This window comes from Miscanthus floridulus, chromosome 9, assembly GCF_019320115.1.
Source record: "Miscanthus floridulus cultivar M001 chromosome 9, ASM1932011v1, whole genome shotgun sequence".
Classification (NCBI taxonomy): Eukaryota; Viridiplantae; Streptophyta; class Magnoliopsida; order Poales; family Poaceae; genus Miscanthus; species Miscanthus floridulus.
Window position 1 is genome coordinate 95,177,514 of NC_089588.1, and position 20,723 is coordinate 95,198,236.

Sequence of the window (20,723 nt, forward strand, 5' to 3'; positions counted from 1 at the left end):
AATATATACTTGGCCAATATGTTGTTGCTCATTTTGTTCAAGAGCTAAGTACTAACTCCCGTCATCTGCATCCTCTTGTACGTTATTTTTAGCACCATCATAACCGGCAACTTGAGTGCCAGTGTTGATCAAATTCATCATCAACTCCTCCTCATCCATGTTTCTCGGGTTGGCCATCTAGCTTCAAAAAACAAAACCAATATATAGTACGTCAAATCTTTGCTTACATGCGTAAAATCTTTCGCCGTATAAACCCTAAACCCTAAACGCCGTATAAACTGCATCCTGACTCGTCGAGTAAACAGCTCCAAATAATGTTTAAAATGATTGGAACCCTCGAAGAGGTTCACAACAACATGCCAAATTTACAACAAATACAACAACACACGTTACAACAAATACAACAACACACAAGGGCGGTGGTGCTCCGCCGTATAAACCCTAAACCCTAGGGCGAACGAGGGTGGCGGTGCTCCGCCGTATAAACCCTAGGGCGAACGAGGGCGGCGGTGCTCCGCTGTATAAACCCTAGGGCGAACGAGGGTGGCGGTGCTCCGCCGTATACATAGAAACGCATGGCGCTTATACATAGAAACGCATGGCGCTTATAGATGGCGCGTATACACTGGAATTTTTTTTGATTTGTTCCTTTGGCGCTTTATTTCTTATAATAGTTAGCGCGACAGAGAATAATGCCCGTCTGAACGCCGTGTGCGACATGCCATGAAAATTAGCTAAGTATACATTTGGATTTGTGATCGATACACACATTTGTTGACATATGTACGTATGCAAGTGACAACCAACAAAGTTTCGCTACTGTATCAAAGCATGCACGTAGGAATAAAAGAAAACGTGAACAACATGGTACGTACGGTTACCATGATCGTTGCCTAAAACATATGTACATAGTGTTTCATGCATGGAGATCGATGGAATAGGATCGGAGCAAGCACATAGCATGCCTCGGGGCGGACGGCGGTGTGGCGCGTGTCTGGCCAGGGCGAGGGTACCGGCGGTGTGGCCGCGCGTTTGGCCGGGGCGAGGGTACCGGTGTGGTGTGGCCGCGCACGCGCGTCTGGCCAGGGCGACAAGAGTACCGGCGGTGTGGCGCGCGCCTTGCGTTTGGCCGGGGCGGCCAGGTAGCAGCTGGCGCCGCGAGGTCGTCGGCGCGCGGGGTGGTGTGGGGACCGCGGACGCGCGCGAGGCAGTGGCGATGATCGACGTCGGGCGGGGTGGCGGCGCGGCGTCCTCGATGTGGCGGGCCGAGTCGCATGGGCGCAGGGGGAGAGGAATCAGCGAAGAACGCAAGGAAGAAGATGGCAGTGCTATATATATGCCATATCCCTTTACTCCCGGTGCCATCCCCCCACCGGGAGTAAAGGTCCTTTACTCCCGATGCGTGTTACCAACCGGGAGTAAATTACTCCCGGTTGGTAACACGCACCGGGAGTAAAGGTTTACCTTTACTCCCGGTTGGTAATAAGCACCGGGAGTAAAGGTTTTTTTGGCGGGCCACGAAACTACAGGCCACCTTTACTCCCGGGTGGGCTTCCAACCCGGGAGTAAAGGTGGGCTGCAGTTTCGTTTCCCGCATGTTTTAAGCAATAGTCTTGTTAAATACAATAGAAATGCAATAGTTTTTGTTAAATACATAGTAAATTAAATAAAAGGCATAAAATTATTTTGTTAAAAATATGGATTTTCTTTTTCTTTATTGCACATAGGAAAAATCTATAACCTAACTTTTTTATTTTTTGTTACAATTATAAAACATAATGTAACTAATATTTATTATTTCGTTAATGCAAAAATGTAGTGTTTACTTAAAATTATTAAAACTATTGGTTTTAGACAGGAAATTTGTTTTCACATCATTTTAACGTTAATATTTTAATTTTTCATCACTCAATATCCTAATTTACCTTTTTGAGAGAGAAATCCCACCAAATCAAACATTGATTTAATTTGAAACATGACATAATAAACATCTGAATTCACAATTATTACATAATATCTCAAACACACACTACATTAAATCACTATATCATCAAGTGGGCACAGCAGTGAACTTCTTCTTTACGTATGTCCCTTGGTTATGATCGCGTCGTAACCATGGAGTGTCCTCATCATTTACCAAGATGCTAGGGTCTTTGTTCACTTGGAATGGCGGAATTCGGTCATCCTTTTCATAATCTTCTGACATGTCCGACTTGTCCTCAATTCCCACGATGACTCTTTTCCCTGAAAGAACTATGTGGCGCTTTGGCTCTTTGGTTGAGTCATTATCGTTTTTTCCTCTTTTTGGTTTGGTAGACATATCATTGACATAGAACACCTGATTCACATCCTTGGCAAGGACGAATGGTTCATCTTTGTACCCAATATTACTAAGGTCTACTATTGTCATTCCATACTCGTTGTCTACTGTTACCCCGCCTCCGGTCACCTTGACCCATTGGCACTTGAACAATGGGATCTTCAAAGTAGGTGCATATTATAGTTCCCATATTTCATCTATGCGTCCATAATATGTCTGCTTATTCCCATTCGGGTCTGTGGCATCTATGCGAACACCACTGTTTTGGTTGGTACTCCTTTTATCTTGGGCTACTATGTAGAATATGTTCCCATTTATCTCGTACCCTTTGTATGTGACGATATGCCATGATGGTTGCCTAGCCAATAAATACAGTTGCTCATGGATGCTCTCATCACCTTGACATTTTTTTCGCAACCAACCGCCGAAAGTTTCCATGTGCTTACGCGTAATCCAAGCTTCAGTCTTCCCTGGAAACTCGGATCGTAAGAGATCCTTGTGTGTCTCAATATACGGATCTACCAAAGAGGAGTTCTGTAGAACTGTGTAGTGTGCTTTATTGAAATAATCATCATTCGTACCAATATATGTTTTCCTCCCTAGTGTCCCCTTTCCGCTTAGTCTCCCCTCATGTCTCGATTCAGGAACACCAATCGAGTCATGGTCGGGAATAAAGTCAACACAGAACTCAATGACCTCTTCTGTTCCATAGCCCTTGGCGATGCTTCCTTCTGGGCGAGCACGGTTGTGAACATATTTCTTCAGGACTCCCATGAATCTCTCTAAGGGGAACATGTTGTGTAGGAACACAGGACTGAGAATGAAAATCTCCTTGACTAGGTGAACTAGGAGGTGTGTCATGATATCAAAGAAGGAAGGAGGGAACACCAACTCAAAGCTGACGAGACATTGAACCACATCATTCTGTAGTTTAGTTAGATCAGTTGGATCAATTGCCTTCTGAGAAATTGCATTAAGGAATGCACATAGCTTCACGGTGGCTAGACGTACATTTGGAGGTAGAATTCCTCTTAATGCAACTCGAAGTAATTGCGTCATGAGAAGGTGACAGTCATGGGACTTTAAGTTACAGAATTTCTTCTCTGGCACATTTATAATACCCTTTATATTCGAGGAGAATCCAGAGGGTACCTTGATGTTGTTTAAGCATTCAAACATGATTTCCTTCTCCTCTTTGCTTAGAGTGTAGCTAGCAGGACGTAAGTAATGGCATCCATCATCTGTCTTCTCTGGATGCAGGTTGTCTCTTTCTCTCAAACAACGCAGGTCCTGTCGTGCTTCAAATGTGTCCTTAGGCTTTACATACACACCCATGAAGCCTAGCAGGTTCACACAAAGATTCTTCGTCAGGTGCATCACATCGATCGAGCTGCGGACCTCTAGGACTTGCCAATAGGGTAGGTCCCAAAATATGGACTTCTTCTTCCACATGGGTGCGTGACCGTTAGCGTCGTTCGGAACAGGTTGGCTTCCATGTCCTTTTTCCAAAGACGACTTTCACATCATTGACCATATTGAGTACATCCTCACCGGTTCGGTTGCGAGGCTTGGTCAGGTGGTCTGCCTTCCCTTTAAAATGCTTGCCTTTCTTTCTTACGGGGTGATTTGCAGGAAGAAATCGATGATGGCCAAGGTACACGACCTTTCGACATTTTTTCAAGAATACACCTCTAATATCACCGAAGCAGTGTGTGCATGCATTATATCCCTTGTATGACTGTCCTGAAAGATTACTTAGAGCAGGCCAATCATTGATTGTTACGGACAACAATGCTCGCAGATCAAAGTGTTCCTGTTTGTACTCATCCCACACACATACACCTTCTTTATTCCACAAAATGAGAAGTTCGTCAATAAGTGGTCTTAGGTACACATCGATGTCATTGCTAGGTTGCTTCGGGCCTTGGATGAGCACAGGCATCATAATGAACTTCCGCTTCATGCATAACCAAGGAGGAATATTGTAGATACTTAGAGTAACAGGCCAAGTTCTATGACTACTATTCTGCTCTCCAAAAGGATTGATACCATCTGTACTTAAAGCAACCTTAAGTTTCTTATGTCATTTGCAAACTCCGGAAATTCTCTGTCGATTACTCTCCACTGGGACCCATCAGCAGGGTGTCTCAACATATTGTCTACCTTACGGTCTTCTTTGTGCCATCGCAACAATTTTGCATGTTCTTTGTTTCTGAACAGACGTTTCAAGCGTGGTATTATAGGAGCATACCACATAACCTTGGTAGGGATTTTCTTCCGCGGACGTTCGCCCTCAACATCACCAGGGTCATCTCGCCTGATCTTATACCGTGATGCATGGCATACCGGGCATGCATCCAATTTCTCGTACTCTTTGCCACGGTACAGGATGCAATCATTAGGACATGCATGTATCTTCTCAATTTCTAGCCCCATAGGACAGACAACTTGTTTTGCTTCGTAGGTAGTGGCGGCAATTCATTGTCCTTCGGAAGCATCTTCTTTTGGATTTTTAGTAACTCTCCAAATCCCTTGTCAGATACACCATTCTTTGCCTTCCATTGCAGCAATTCTAGTGTGGTTCCCAACTTTTTCTGCCCTGCATCACAAGTTGGGTACAACAATTTCTTGTGATCTTCTAGCATCCGCTCGAACTTGATCTTCTCCTTTTCACTTTCACATTCTGTTTGTGCATCACGAATGACCTGAGAAAGATCATCAGCCGGCTCATCTTCTATGGCTACCTCTTCTTCAGCTTCTCCCATTGTAGTATCATTGAAGCACACACCATCGGGAATAATATCATTGTCGTCCCATTGTTCTTCTTCAGCTTCTTCCATTACAACACAATATTCTTACATATAGTTTGGCATGAAACCCGACTTGAACAAGTGTGAATGAAGAGTCCTTGAGCAAGGATATTCCACCATATTCTTACATATGGCACATGGGCAGCACATGAAACCGTCGCATTTGTTTTCCTCGGCCGCACGTAACAAAGAATGCACGCCGTCAATGAACTCTTCGGAGCGGCGATCAGCATTACACATCCAATGCCGACTCATCTGCATTACATGACATAAATACCATATTAAAACCTAGATCATAATTAATTATTTATACAACTTGTGTGCCACCACAAAAGATACAAATTTATGAAAGCATCGCTACAATGTAGACAATCCCAACTACCACTAAAAGAACTAAAGCTAAAATACATTTCAGGAGCACAAGGATTTCGCGACCAATCTCAACTAAAACAGACAGATCCCCCGATTGTGCAACATCTTTGGGCTTTTTTGGCTGGATCACTGCCTCATTAGCCACCATATATGCCTGTTGTGCAAAATATTTTTGCACGAGTTCAACATACTCTTCCTCCCAGTAGAAGCCTGAACATCGTCCACTGCCATCCCACTGAAATTAAAACAAAAAATTAGAACTGTAATCACAACCATCATGAAAATGGGTATAGACTAACCATAATCATTAAATACGATAAAATAACTCACATTACAATCCGGACACTTGTAGAAGATACGATTCTTGTTGGGACCCTCCTTCACTCGGTACTCCATCACAATCTTTGTCTCATCATGACACCTGCCACATAGAATGAGAGGGAGGCCCGGCCTAAGTCGCTTTGGAAACCCATGAGAGGCCGAGGACCCGGAAGCAGTTGCCATCTACTCTCTATACTCATTTTTTAATACACTATAAATTTCTCCTTTTATAAACAAATAAAATTTAGAAACTATAAAATTATCTATATCTCTATACTCATTTTTTAATACATTATAGCTCAAAAACATGTTTTAATAAATAACCATCCGTACTAGTTGACCTTGCTTACGTGATCATCTCGGCGAGCATTTCTCCACCGGACGGCACCGTACTTGGTCAAGGAAGAGCTCCGATTCTACGAGTCAGGGAACACGGTCTTCCATGACCGTTGTCGCTCTCCCTCATAGAATCAAAGCTCCTCCTTGATATCCGTTACCGCTCGGTAGAGAACATGCTCGCCGAGCTGAACACGGTCCGCAAGTTCAACTAGTACGGATTTTCTATAATTTTCTAACTATTTTCTAAGTTTATATTTATATATATACTATGTTTGGGTACGGTGATTGACAGACTACTACGACGATATCGGGACATGTGAATAAATAATCATCCGTACTAGTTGAACTTGCTTACGTGATCATCTCGGCGAGCATTTCTCCACCGGACGGCACCGTACTTGGCCACGGAAGAGCTCCGATTCTACGAGGAAGAGAACACGGTCTTCCACGATCGTTGCCGCTCTCCCTCATAGAATCAAAGCTCCTCCTTGACGTCCATTACCGCTCGGCAGAGAACATGCTCGCCGAGCTGAACACGGTCCACAAGTTCAACTAGTACGGAATTTCTATAATTTTCTAACTATTTTCTAAGTTTATATTTATATATACTACGTTTGGGTACGGTGATTGATAGACTACTGCGACGATATCGGGACATGTGAATAAATAACCATCCGTACTAGTTGAACTTGCTTACGTGATCATCTCGGCGAGCATTTCTCCACCGGACGGCACCGTACTTGGTCAAGGAAGAGCTCCGATTCTACGAGGAAGAGAACACGGTCTTCCACGACCATTGCCGCTCTCCCTCGTAGAATCAAAGCTCCTCCTTGACGTCCGTTACCACTCGGCAGAGAACATGCTCGCGGAGATGAACACGGTCCGCAAGTTCAACAAGTACGGATTTTCTATAATTTTCTAACTATTTTCTAAGTTTATATTTATGTATATACTACGTTTGGGTACGGTGATTGACAGACTACTGCGACGATATCGGGACATGTGAATAAATAATCATCCGTGCTAGTTGAACTTGCTTACGTGATCATCTCGGTGAGCATTTCTCCACCGGACGGCACCGTACTTGGCCACGGAAGAGCTCCGATTCTACGAGGAAGGGAACATGGTCTTCCACGACCGTTGCTGCTCTCCCTCGTAGAATCAAAGCTCCTCCTTGACGTTCGTTACCACTCGGCAGAGAACATGCTCGCCGAGATGAACACGGTCTGCATGTTTAACTAGTACGGATTTTCTGTAATTTTCTAAGTATTTTCTAAGTTAATATTTATATATACTTTAACCTTCTTTCATGTAAATATGCAAGCTTGAAGTGATTTTGAGCCCAAATTGCTTACAAATGAAAAAAACCACAATAAAGAACCATATATATATAGTGAACAAAATGAGATAAGACAATGGTGAAAAATGAGAGTATGAGATTGGTAACCTTTACAACCGAAGAATCGACGGAGGAATCGAAGAAATTGACGGAGGAAACGAATAATGGATGGAGGAACAATGGAGGGAGGGAGGAAGCAAGAACACTAGTGCAGTGAGCTTCAAAATGTGCTGAGCTTGGGCTCGGGGAGGAAGAAGGAGACGGCCGGGATATAAAGGGGGGACCTTTAGTCCCGGTTGGTGGCAACAACCGTCACTAAAGGTAACTTTCCAACCCCGGGCGCAGCCACAGCCCGGGAGTAGACCTTTACTCCCGGTTGGAGCCACCAACCGGGAGTAAAAGTATACCTTTAGTCCCGGTTGTTGGCTCCAACCGGGACTAAAGGTCCCTGCCACCTCTGTCTGGCGCAGTAGCCATTGGGCAGGGACCTTTAGTCCCGGTTGGAGCCACCAACCGAGACTAAAGGTATCTCTAGTCCCGGGCACAAAAAATTCCGGGACTAGAGCCCGTTTTGGCCGAGGATCAAAGGTCTGTTCTCTACTAGTGGTCCTCAACCACCCGCCTGACGTCGTTAGGGCTTCCATCTCGGGGGAACACTTTCAAACGGCCTCCTAAGGTGTTAACGTCCGGGCACGGCCCTGGAGCAGCGAGGGTGTCCACAGAGGTGATCCTTGACTTGTTACCTTCGCTGATAGTCTTCTGCCCTGCAAAACAAACTTTGCAATACCTTTTTAGGGAAAACTCAGGGACGGCGTTGGCGAGGGTGCTTGTAGGAACAGCCTCGCCGGGGTCATATCGTTGGCAAGTGTGCAAGTGAGGCCACGTTACTGAGGTTAGGATGGGGGACTATAGGCACCTCTATCGGCAAAGGTGGTTCAGTCGAGAAAACTTTGCCGACGTGGCCTCATGACAGGAGTTTTGTGACACCGAGTCCCCGCGAAGGTTCGGGTCGAGGGTATGAAGGAAGGAGGATCACATGCACTCAGTAGAGTGAGGCGCAGGATCTGGATTTTGAGTTCTGGAGTTTAGAAGCATAATCCATGTGAAGGGCACCAGCCAAGCTGTGCATGTGGGGAGAAGTAGCAGAAGGTAGGAGTCACAACGAGTCGATGTTGGAAGTCAACGGCGGACGATATGGGACGTGCAGTTGTCTGCGATTTATGCATGAACTGAGTTGTAGGAACACTTACATGCAGTAAATATCTACTACAAAATTGATATTTCCACAACATTCATCCGTATAAAATTTTAAAATACATTGATCTGCACATACTAGACTGCCGCAGAATGATCAGAGAAATTGGATTTTCAGGGGTTACTAAATAAGAAAATTTATCAAATGAAACGAAATTCAGAGCTATGAATAATCATCTTTGGCTACAAGAGCCAAACCCTCCCTCCTTCTATCACTGTTATAATACACACAATGCAGAGCACAAACACCTTAGAATTCCAAATAAACATTTGGTTCCAAGTATTAAAGCCATATTCAAAGTTTCTAGTGTCCTAGATGCCTGCACAAACTGCACAAATTTGTAAAAAATGAATCATAAATGCAGATTAAGCTCCTGGAAAGGGAGAACAGGAATCAGGCACAACAAATTAGGACAAAAACCTAAATCCAATCACCACTTGCACTAGCAACGGACTAACGGAGCAACATCATAATAATCGAAAGAACATGAGGGTGGAGAGGCACCTTAAGTGTGAGAGGAGCTCACAGAAAATGATTTATGCAATTTTTAGAATTGATTTTGAATAATTGAAATCTATTTATGGACATCCCACGAATTGGAAAAATAATTCCAATTTTCAACAGCTCCAAACCCGTTTCATAAATCTCCACTATCAACTCTCTATATCTGAAGGCTTGATAATGTTACTGGGATTGTTCGAATCTGTATAATCATCTTGCTTACATCAGCCAAAGTAATAGATCTGTTTGCTTTCTTCCAAGTGGAGTCGCTAAAAAGAGTGTTGACACTAAATACTAGTCGACAAAGTACATTGCTCGAAGTCATGGACCACAGTCGGCGTAGAATGATATACACAGTGCAGTCTCGCAAACGTCCACCACAAAGAACGCTGCTACTGGTCACCGGGAAGAAGATATCGTCGTCGATCATCGGTAAGTAGCCATAGCAGATCAGATCAGTCCCCTGTAGACGCTCCCCGAAAACCAGATCACCCGGCACACCAGAGCAGGTGTCATAGATGCGGGCACAGTTCTGGAGGCCTACTCTTCCAATCCTCTGTGAGCACAGCAGACTGGAATGACAAAACTTTGGAGCAACCTCAGCAGAGAGAAGAGGTGCGGTGTTATGTGTCTCATATGTGCAGCGCTAGCTAAGACAGAGTCCTTATGCTGTGGAGAGAACGCGGAGCGTCAGGGAATGAATTGACGACCATCGATCAGCCCGAGCGGCTAAACAAAGCCCAGACCGTACCACATCATGCCATGGAGCCATGTGGCCTGAGCCCATACACATCACGATCATGCCACGACTCGGCTCGGCGGCAGTGGAGGCGGCGCGCGTGTAGCATACCCTTAGCCAATAGGAACACACGAAGTCTACCTATTTAAGTTGAGTCAACTATAATCAAAATCTCATTTGGGACTAAAACTTTATTGCACCATAGAGCATTAATTATGGGCCTAGGATTTATTTCAACTAAATAAAATATGGGCCAGGCCGACATTAAATCCAACAGAGAGAAGTGCAGACCAGTAGGGTGCTTGGAAGAGCTTGAGGCAGAAGAAAAGCGTATAAATTTTAGTAAACTGACAGTTGATCATTAGATAGATGGATCCCTACATCAGTTGTGGTCCTCTTGTATAAATATAGGAGGTTGGTCTTATCCCGGCAGGAAATAACCTATTCCATATGCAATTTTCTAGTTTTCCATGAGATCGGAGGAGTTTCCAAAAAGAAAATCTCGAGACGACCTCGAACTGCCGAAACCCCCTAAATCCGGTTCAAAAAGCAGCTAGGGCCTTTTGCCCTAAATTTATCAAAATCAAAGGCATTTTATTTTTCAGTCCACCTTCGACTGTCCTGTTCATATTTTCACTGTCAACAACTGCTTTACTTTATGCAACTATTCAGAGGTATTGGGTTCTCTACTCACATTAGTAATCATGTTATTTTCACTAAAACTTGACAACTAAAATTGCTTATTACAGTAAACTGTTGTCAGCTTTTTACCTTGTTATTCAGCCTTGCATTTCATTTATTTCTTGCTGAATATGGCATATGCGCACCCTTGATATTCCCAAACAAACAATGTAATATGCATATGATGGTTTTGTTTTTAAAACCATTTCTTACAATGTAAAATGGAACAAATCAAGTAATTTCTTGTAAGACACTTCGTCTGATAAGACACTTACAACCTCGATCAAGTTGTGCAAGTGGCTAACAAATGGCAATTAATTGTAAGTTGTTGTGGTTGACATATTGGATACCACCTCCATGCGCAATGAGCCCAAAAAAAAATGTGTAAATTAACGTATGCCAAGGTTTTGGATCCAATCTCCATTATTTATAAATTAAATTATGTATGCCTGGCACATCAAGATGCAAGTCAAGTCTTCCTTGACGAGTCTAGTCCTTTATTACCAAAATATGGGCCCTGTGGGCATGTGCAGGCTTCTTTATTGGCAGCATTATTTCTCAGGACATGTTATTTGATGCTTATGTCTATTGTTAGCCATTAAACATTGTTCCTAAGTGATCCAAATAAGTGGACTAATAGGTGTGCTAATTAGCCGACCACCTGGCTTGTTGTTCAGAATTTATATTAGCTAGTTAAAAAGAAACAAACGGAGCTAATGGATCGATATAAAAGACCAAACTGCCTCACTTACGTACATCTTCTATGGCTCATGAGCACAGAAAAATGAGGCTTTTATCATGAATCCTACTGTAACACCCTAAGATTTGAATAAATTTAAATTGGCTAAATTGGTTTATTTTTATTTATGTGAGCATTTAAACCACATTAAGTTATAAAAAAGAAATCAATATCAAAGTTAAATACATGCTTGAGCATTCATGCTGGTGCATATTTTGTGTTGAGTTGGTTTGGATTTTGTTCTAGTTTAAAAAGGGAATTCAAATTCATCTGAAAAAGGATTCAAAAGCTTGGAAAATAAAAAGAAAAGGGAAACTTTCTCTCTGCCTGGCTTCTGGCCCAGTCGGCCTGCTCCCTCCTCCTCAGCCCAGCGCTATGCAGGCCAGCCCAGCAGCCGAAGCCCGCAGCGCAGGCCCGCCTGGTTTCCTTTCCCTTCTTCTTTCTTGGGCCGTAGTCGAGGCCCAGCCCACGGTAGCCACTGCGGCAGCAGCTCTCATCTCTCCTTGTCTCGCTGACGTGGCTGGCCCACCTGTCAGCGGCATCTTCCTCCTTGAACGGAACCGAGCCGGACTCCACCACCGACCGAGCCGCGGTACTCCGCCTAGGCGTCCGCGCCACGCCTTGCCCCTATAAATTCCTAAGGCCGCGTCCGCAACGCCCTTGCAACCCTAAGCGTAACCGCCGCCTTCGCTCACGCGTACAAGGCCGCAGCAAGCCTCTAACCTAGCCGCCATTGCTGTTCTCTGTCGCCGCGCTCAATTCGTCACGGTCGTCGCCGTTTCATCGTCGTAAGCTTGGGCAAGTGTTTTGCCTCGACCTCGTAATCACCTCGGCACCCTTTTCTTTGATCAATTTGGCTTATCCGACATTGTCACCGTGTGTAGATCGTCGGGTTCTGCCGTCGCGAGCCGCCCTCCAACCACGCGCCATCTCCGTCTCCATCTTCTAGCTGGGTGAGCTCGCCTTGCCCTCTATCGAATGGTACCGGTCCCATGGGTTTTTGTGCTCTGGTTCGCCCAAACCGCAAGCTCCGGCGAGCTCGGTCGTCGCCGTTCATGTCGGCCGCCGCCTCCCCCTTCTTCTCCTGTCAGCACGCCGCTCGCACCCTCCAGGTCTAATCTAGACCGTCCAGATTGGATCCAATGGCCGCTGACGGCTGATACCCTTTTGGGTGCTCGTTTTGCTAAAGAGCCCCTGGCGAACTGGATAATGGAACCCGCCGTCCTTTACGCTTTCTGATTCCTACGCTTTCTCTTTTGGAAAACGTATTTCTGATTTAACAGATTCAAAATCAAGTTCCATCTAATTACAGTTTTGCCACTACCTTTAATTGCTCATAACTTACTCGTTTTAACTCCAAATTGGACCATTCAACTTGCGTTAGATTCGTATTTTAGAGATCTATCTGTTCATATAATTTGTCACCATGTTTTTGAACTTAAAATTTTGAGTTTAGATTTAATCTATTTCTTTAATAGGAAAACCTTGTTTTAATCCTAACTATCTCGTTGTGACTCCGTTTTTCGTGATCTTCACGTCTGTGTGATCGTAGCAACGTGTAGAATAGTTTTAAGAACTTTTCAAAACTGTTTGCCTCTGTTGGTGTACTGTTCTAATTGAATTTATTTGTTTGCCTCGTGTATGATTGCTCGGATGATTGTATGTTGCTGCTTGGTGTTGTTGATCGAGTTCAGACGGTGAGGTTTACGTTGGCGAACAAGAGAACTTCTACGACCAGCAAGACTTTCAGGAGGAGTTTGATCAAGGCAAGTATAGCTAAGGACCTTCCTTGCTGTCCTATTCATGATGCTCACTAAAATACATATGCATGTGTCTTCCTTGCTACCTATGGTAGGATTCCCTAGAGATTGAATACTTAGTTACCTTGAAAACCTTGGGATATATGCATGGGTAGTATTTATGCTAGTGCTAAGCAATGACAATGATCAGGTGGATTGATTAATGGAATAAGCAATACATTAAAAGATGACTAAAAGGACTTATCCTTTGGCAAAAGCTAGGACAACCCGTACAGCTGTGAGGGCTACATGGCTCTGGCTCTAGTCGCTTAAGAAACCCTTTTCTAGCTGGTTAGAGGTCTGCGAGTTGGGTATAGGACAGCCTCTGTCCTGTTGAGCCTAGCTATGGAAGCGGCCTTTTATATTTTTGGAAGGGGGGTTCCTATATCCGATGACCCTGCGGCCCTAGCCGGTTAGGTGAGCTCTTAGGTGGCTTTATATGGTGTTCGGTGTTTGGACGTAATTAACCCATACATTTGAACAACATGACTCACAGTGAAAGTGTACAACCTCTGCAGAGTGTAAAACTGTTATAACAGCCGTGCCCACGGATACGGGCGGCCCGGAAAACTGAGGGAATATACAAGTTCTTAACTGAAATTTGATAATTGTTTATTTATGGTACTCTATTGCTATTCATTATTCGATTACATTGGATCATTGTATCATGGGATTATTGCTATCTTGGTGTTAATAAATGCTAAACTTGATGATGATTTAAATGCTAACCGCAGTAAACCAGTGTCAGCTATTTGAGCCCCATGAACCCTTAGTTATCTTGTTAAGTACGACATGTACTTATGCCTTGCTTTATCTTTTATGATGGAAAAATCCCGGATGGGTAACAGATCAAGATTGGATTGAAGATTATCGTGACGAGTATTAGGCTTGATGTTCACCAGTTGACGTCCCTGTTGGAGCTTCCGCAAGAGAATTATCTTAGTAGCTATTATACCTATGTTTGAGACTATGTGTTGAATATTTGTTCGCTATGTAATAAACATTGTGTTGGTACAATTCACAATTTGTCCACTTATGTGTGCGACCGTTCCTGGGGTGCACATAAGACTTTATACATCCTCTTTTATTCTTAAAACTGGGTGTGACACCTACCATTAATTATTATATTAACACACACGTAGTGAAAACAGACTAGCTAATTTTAGCCAACTTTAATAACTTTAACCATCCGCCCTATGTGATCGAAATAGAGCCTTAGGCCAGTCTCAGTGGGAGTTTCATCTAAGTTTCATCCGCATTTAATAAGGTCCCACGTAGGCATCGAGAAGAATGAGTTTCATGAGGATGAAACTCTCCTGGCACAGTTACCAACTCGCAATGAGTCATGAAATTAAATGTTTATGAAACTACAAAATGAAACTATACATTGAGAGTGCATGTTTCATTCAAGTTTCATTGCATTATATTTGATGTGGCATTCTTGGAAACAACGCTACAAAACTCCCACTGAGATTGGTCTTAGACATCGCACACTTAGATTCCTCAACAAAACAATACAAAAGGCACATCCTACGATAGATTCCTTGTAATAAACAAGAACGGACCATGAGTTCTGGATCTGAGTTAGTCTTTACTTGAAATTCTGTTATTGTAAACATTGGGTCTTGAGAGAAGCTGAGATTCGCCCATGTCACCTTTTCTAAAAATAAATTAGGGGAACGTTTTAGTTGGCACACCCGTAAGCTACTGCAGTTTTTGTGCCGACCGTTTAAGTTTGAGGGATCGCGATCCACAAAGCCACGGTTGGGGTATGGTTTTTTGGAGCAACCAAGCGAAATCTAATTTTTAGATGCTGTAAAAAAAATCATTTTCATGAGCTCCAAAATTTTTTTTGGGTTCCTCGTATTTGAATATATCTCTGTGAATTTAATTTTTCCTAATTTTTTGGAGTTTTAAAATATTTTTTAGGGATTTAGAATGATTTAAGCAATTTCTGGAATTTATTATTAACTGAAATATATTTATGGACATTTTGAAAACTGACCGAGGCCGATTGTTACTAAATGTTATCTATTTGCCCCCCAATTTCACAAAATCAAATGCATTTGATTTTTCAGTCCAACTTCGACTCTCCTGAATGTACTTTGACGGTCAACAACTGCTTTACTTTATGCTTTAGTTCAAGCAACTAATTGGAGGTTTTGGGTTCTCTACAGGCATCAGTAATCTGGCTCTTTTTTATTAAAACTTGACAACTAAAACTTCTTATTGCAGTAAACCGTTGTCAGCTTTTACCTTGTAATTAAGCCTTGCATTTCATTTATTTTATGCAGCTGTTGAGTATGGCATATGCTGACCCTTGCTAATCCCAAACAAACAATAATGCTCAGAAAGACAAGCTTGGAAGGAGCAGCAAGAAGAACTTCCTGGAGTGCTTGGCATACGCATTCTACCATTGACCTTCCTTTGGAGATGGGGATGCTGCCGTGTTGCTTCTTATTACGTTGTTATACGTTTCCATTATGCTTTATGACTTTGAGTCTTTAATAGACTATTTCCAATATATACCAATAATGATGTCGCTATATGCAAGGGTGGAGAGGGTGGGGCAGGCAGGGGCCTTGCCCCCCTAAGGTTGCATAGCCTCTACTAATACTAGTCATTAGTTCTACTATTCGAGAGATTATAGGTAGAAATTATTCTCAACATAGATAATAAAAGTTTAATTAGAAATAAAATACATATCCATATTGTGTTTTTCTCAAGTTATATCTCCCGATTATATAGTTGTATGTGGCTACATAAAATAAATATGAAGTGAATAATTGGCTTTATGAACAGTGCCCTTTTTTTATCTTCAATTTAGACGAATAGCACTTGTCCGAGATAATAAAAGATGGAGATTAAAGATGATTTACAGTACCAGATTTTTTTATCTTCAATGTACCTGATTTTTTTTACTGTCTTTTGAGTTGTCTCTTATGACTATAGAAAAAAATGTGAATTGTCTCTTATGAGTTGTCCTTTTAATAGTATTTCATTGTATAAGATTATTGTCTAAAATCATCTGAAAACTCAACACCAGAATTATAGCAACTCCCAAATTTTTTCCGACTCTTGGCGGACTGGCCTTCCCTATATCTGAATCTTGGCTCAGCCCACGGAATTGATAGTGGCGCGCATGTAATATGCATATGATGGTATTGTTTTGAAAACCATTTGTGACACTGTAAACTGGGACGGAGTGAATAATCTCTTGTAAGACACTTGGTCTGATTAAGACAATTAAAAACCTCGATCAAGTTGTGCAAGTGGCCAAGAAATGTCAATTGATCGTAAGTTCTTGTGTGGTTCACATATTGGATAGCATCTTGATGTGCAGTCAGCCCTAGGAAATATGTAAATTAACGTATGGCAATGTCTTGGATCCAATCTCCATTATTTATAGATTGAATTATGTGTATGGCTAGCACATCTTGATGCAAGTGAAGTCTTCCTCGGCAAAGCCTTGTCCTTGATTATCAATACATCGGCCATGGGAGCATGTGTCTACTGGCGCATCTCAACGCAAGTGAAGTATTCCTCGGCAAAGCCTAGTCATTGGTTGTTATCAGTATATCCGCCAAGTGGGCATGTGCCTGGCACATCTTTGAGGCAAGTCAAGTCTTCCTCGGCAAAGCCTATTCCTTAATTCATTATCAACATATGGGCCATGCTGGCATGAGCAGCAGTACAGGCATGCTGTTTATGGGCGGCATTATTTCTTAGGGGATGTTATTTGATGCTTAAGGCTAATTGTTAGCCATTAAAAATTAGTTCGAATTGATCGTAACAAGCGGAGTAAGATATAGGTGTGCTAATTGGCCGACCATCTGACTTGTTGTTCGCTATTTATATTAGCTAGTCAAAATAAATGAAAGGAGCTAATTGATCGATAAAAGAAAATGAGGCTTTTACCATGAGTCATACCATTAATTAATTATCTATATATGAACACCTCACGTTGTTGCCAAACAGACTAAGTCCGCTAGATGATTTTAGGCAACTGAGTTTTAATTTTTTTTTTTGGGAGAAACTGAGTATAAATTAGGCAGCTTGAATTAGCTCTAACCGTTAGCCCTACGTCATCTAAGGAGACACTTAGACGTCACATGCATGATGGTAGCCACATGGGTTAGATTGGCCGGCCGGTCAGCAAAACACACCCCCCCAAAAAAAAAGTCACAACCTCTACGAAACAGTGGGCCCTTATAATAAACAAAAGCAGCTAGGCAGCATGCATGTATCCGTGCTGCTGTGCATGTCAGTATGTGTATATATATATAGGAGTGGATGGGTTTGGGTTACGACACAGGAAGCCGGTGTGGCAATACGACACCGAATAACCAGCAGCAGCAGCTATAGAGCTTGCGATCGAGTGAGTGAGTGCCTTTGGTGGGTGGTCCGAGGAGGAGGAGCTGCTAGAGCTCGCTCCACTGGATTCGAGTGAGTAAGAGGTCAACGTCGTCCCATCCTTGGATTCCTCGCTCGGAAATGGTTAAACCAGGTTAATTAATTTTTATTACTAGCTAGTGTATACCTATCAATGCCGTCCGTTTGGTTCTTTTTGCTCACCAGTATGTAATGTATGGTGTGATAGTAGTGTGTGCTTTATTATCTATTAATTAATAAATCTGTCTCGATATATTGATCAGTGATCTCGGTTAAGCCCGAGTGGTCGAGAATCCAGAATGGAAACACAGCGCCGCTAGAAGGGAGCCAAGAGACGATGGTTCTGACTGTCACTACGGACAAACAACTTGAAGAGGGCGAGAGGGCGTTTATGGACCTGGTGCTTGTCGTGGATACCAGCGGGAGCATGGGCTGGGAGGGCAAGCTTGACAAGGTGAAGCAAACCTTGAAGGGGATCATCAAAGGAGAGTGGCAACCCAAGGTGGGGACGATCCACACAGCAACAAATGAGTGGCTCCGCACCGATGACCGCCTCTGCATCATCACCTTCGACACCAAGGCCCAAGTCGTGTTCAAGATGAACCGTATGAGTGAGGATAAGAGGAATGAAGCGCTGGACAGAGTCAGCGACATGCGAGCAAGCGGCGACACGAATATGAAAGAGGGCCTCGAGGTGGCCCTCAAAGAGATAAAAGAACGTACCGACCGCAACGATTACGCCCCCGCTATCATTCTCCTGTCCGACGGCTTCGAAAACACTGGTGGATCAGCTAGAGAGGTCGACATCACACGTGTCCGCGTCGATACGATTGGTTTTGGCACTAAGCATGATAGAAAGGTAACGCTGCTGCATTATATATTAGTTATCATTATCTATTATTCTACGTGGATCCTAATCTGTCTTAGTTGCATAATTAAGCAATTGTTAATTAATTATTATATATTCACATGCAGATCCTCGAAGACATCTCACAAAAAAGTGACGAAGGTGGGTACAGTAATTCTTGGGACCACAACAAACTCATCCAGGCGATGTCCTCGCTGCTGGATTTCAGCAAGCACATCGTCGCCAGGAACCTGGAGGTGACAGTGGAGCTGCCGCGGGGCGTGAGGGTGTCTGTGGACTCGGGTACCAACCGCCAAGAGACGTATCAACGTGACATTCAAAAACACTACAAGAGCTCTCTGCAGGGGGGGAGGACATACTATTTCTTGGTAGCCTTCTACCTCCCTCCAGCACAGAGAGAGGGCATCATGGAGACCGTCATGACATACCACTGGAAATGCAGGTATGTGTACTACGCTACTACTATATATCGCTATATAGTATGCATGTTTGTTTGAAGACTACTTGCTTTATTTATTTATATAAATTTCTAAACTTCACACTAAACTGTTTTGACATATCCATATTGATAATGTAACCATACCTACACATATAGTTCCTGATAATAAAAATTCAAACATCTTGAGAAGTGGGGGGAGGTTAGTGCATATGAAATTAAAAGGTGGTTATATCTTCAAGGTCTTTGAGATTTCTTTAGAGTAAATAATCATCATAAGACTTCAATATTGATGTCGTCCCCTTCAGGGTAGCCTGGCTGCCCCATCCTAAATAATCTCACTTTAAGCTCTACCATCGATCTCAATTGAGGGACGTGGTAACCATTACCTTTCAGCACGGGCAAGTTCTCATGTCTCCTAAGATTATGTGGCCCGTGCGAGAGCACCGGGTTGATGGAACAGTAATAAACTAAACCGAATACGTCTGCTTCCACTGTACTATGAACTAATTTATTCATCAATATACCAGTGTACTGCGCACCAGCAAACTGTAGTAATAATGTGCTGTACATGTACTACTGCGTGCAGGCGCTTGATTCGAGGTAAGGCCGACGAGGCTAGCCAACCGGGCGGTGTTCCAATTATAATAAAGCGCACCACCCAGGGAGCAGGTCTTCGCAACCGCGCGTTAGTTGTGAATGATGTGGTGCCGAAGGTGGTATGCACCGAGGAGACCCGCCGCAATCACCTCGCAATGATAAAAGAGGTGAGAAAGCATGCAGATGCGGGGAATTTCTATAAGGCTCGAGACACGTTGGCAGTCGGCATGGGCAAGCTGGATGACCTCCAGGACTTGACCAACTCCGATATCTCCATAAAAGTCATCAATTTCATGTACGCTGAGGGGGAGGAACTCTTCAGAGTTCTGGAGTCAGAGCACACGTACAATAACGGTGGTGGCCAGTCCTACGTGGCGGCGTGCATCTCATCACATGAACTCCAGCGCTACGTGGCAAGGGGCGACGAGGGCTGCCAGGTCAGGCTCTTCACCACGAAGCGCATGAGGCGCTACCTCGACGATGCCATCCAGTTGGACAATAACATGGCCGCCTGAGCTGGCCATTCATTCCAGCTATTATGAGGAGTGTACCGCTTATTTTATTATTGTACTTTTATTACTTGCAGTGTCGTCCGTCCACTTGTGTGCACCTGGCTACCTCCAGGACTCCCATTACCATCTAATTTCCTCGTATCTACTAGTAACTACTCTTTTAAATATTTATTTACAGTTATATTTATTTTAGTCGTCAAACCGTGTGGATGCACGGGCCAATAAATTGTATGGTCATTTTCTTGATTAATAATAATAATTCAGTCCTGCTGTGTCACCGTCACGCACATGTGTTTACCATATATTTCGTCGTGTCGACTAGTAACAATTATATGTATAATAATAACAGTTGTCATTATTGTGGGGGTTTTCACTATGCCTCCGCACCCTCGACGCGGAGCTGGCAAGGGAGGAGCCGACGGTGTCCCACAGGATAGAGGGAGGAAGAAGGGAAGATGGTGTGGCGGATTAATGAATCCAGGAGTAAATGGCCATCAACTCATTATCTCTGTAATTGCGCCCGGCTGGTACTGGGGAACATTCCCAGAACAATCAATGGCAACATGGACATTTGACGTCCTGTCCACGGGTAGAGAACAGAGCTTTACTCCCGGTGGGGAACCCCCTCTAGTCCCGGTTCCCCACCCAGGAGCAAGCATCCGGGACTAAAGGGGGTCCTTTAGTCCCGGATCAGGAACCG

At 43.5% G+C, this 20,723-nt stretch overlaps 1 protein-coding gene across 1 annotated transcript; it reads left to right on the forward strand.

Annotated features, from left to right (window-relative positions):
• Positions 1-17,944: 17,944 nt before the first annotated feature.
• On the forward strand, positions 17,945-20,026 carry LOC136480333 (uncharacterized). The gene is made up of 3 exons (XM_066477914.1): positions 17,945-18,466; positions 18,583-18,917; positions 19,501-20,026. Exons 1-3 carry the CDS (start codon positions 17,945-17,947, stop codon positions 20,024-20,026), a joined length of 1,383 nt encoding a protein of 460 aa, XP_066334011.1.
• The last annotated feature ends 697 nt before the right edge of the window (positions 20,027-20,723 follow it).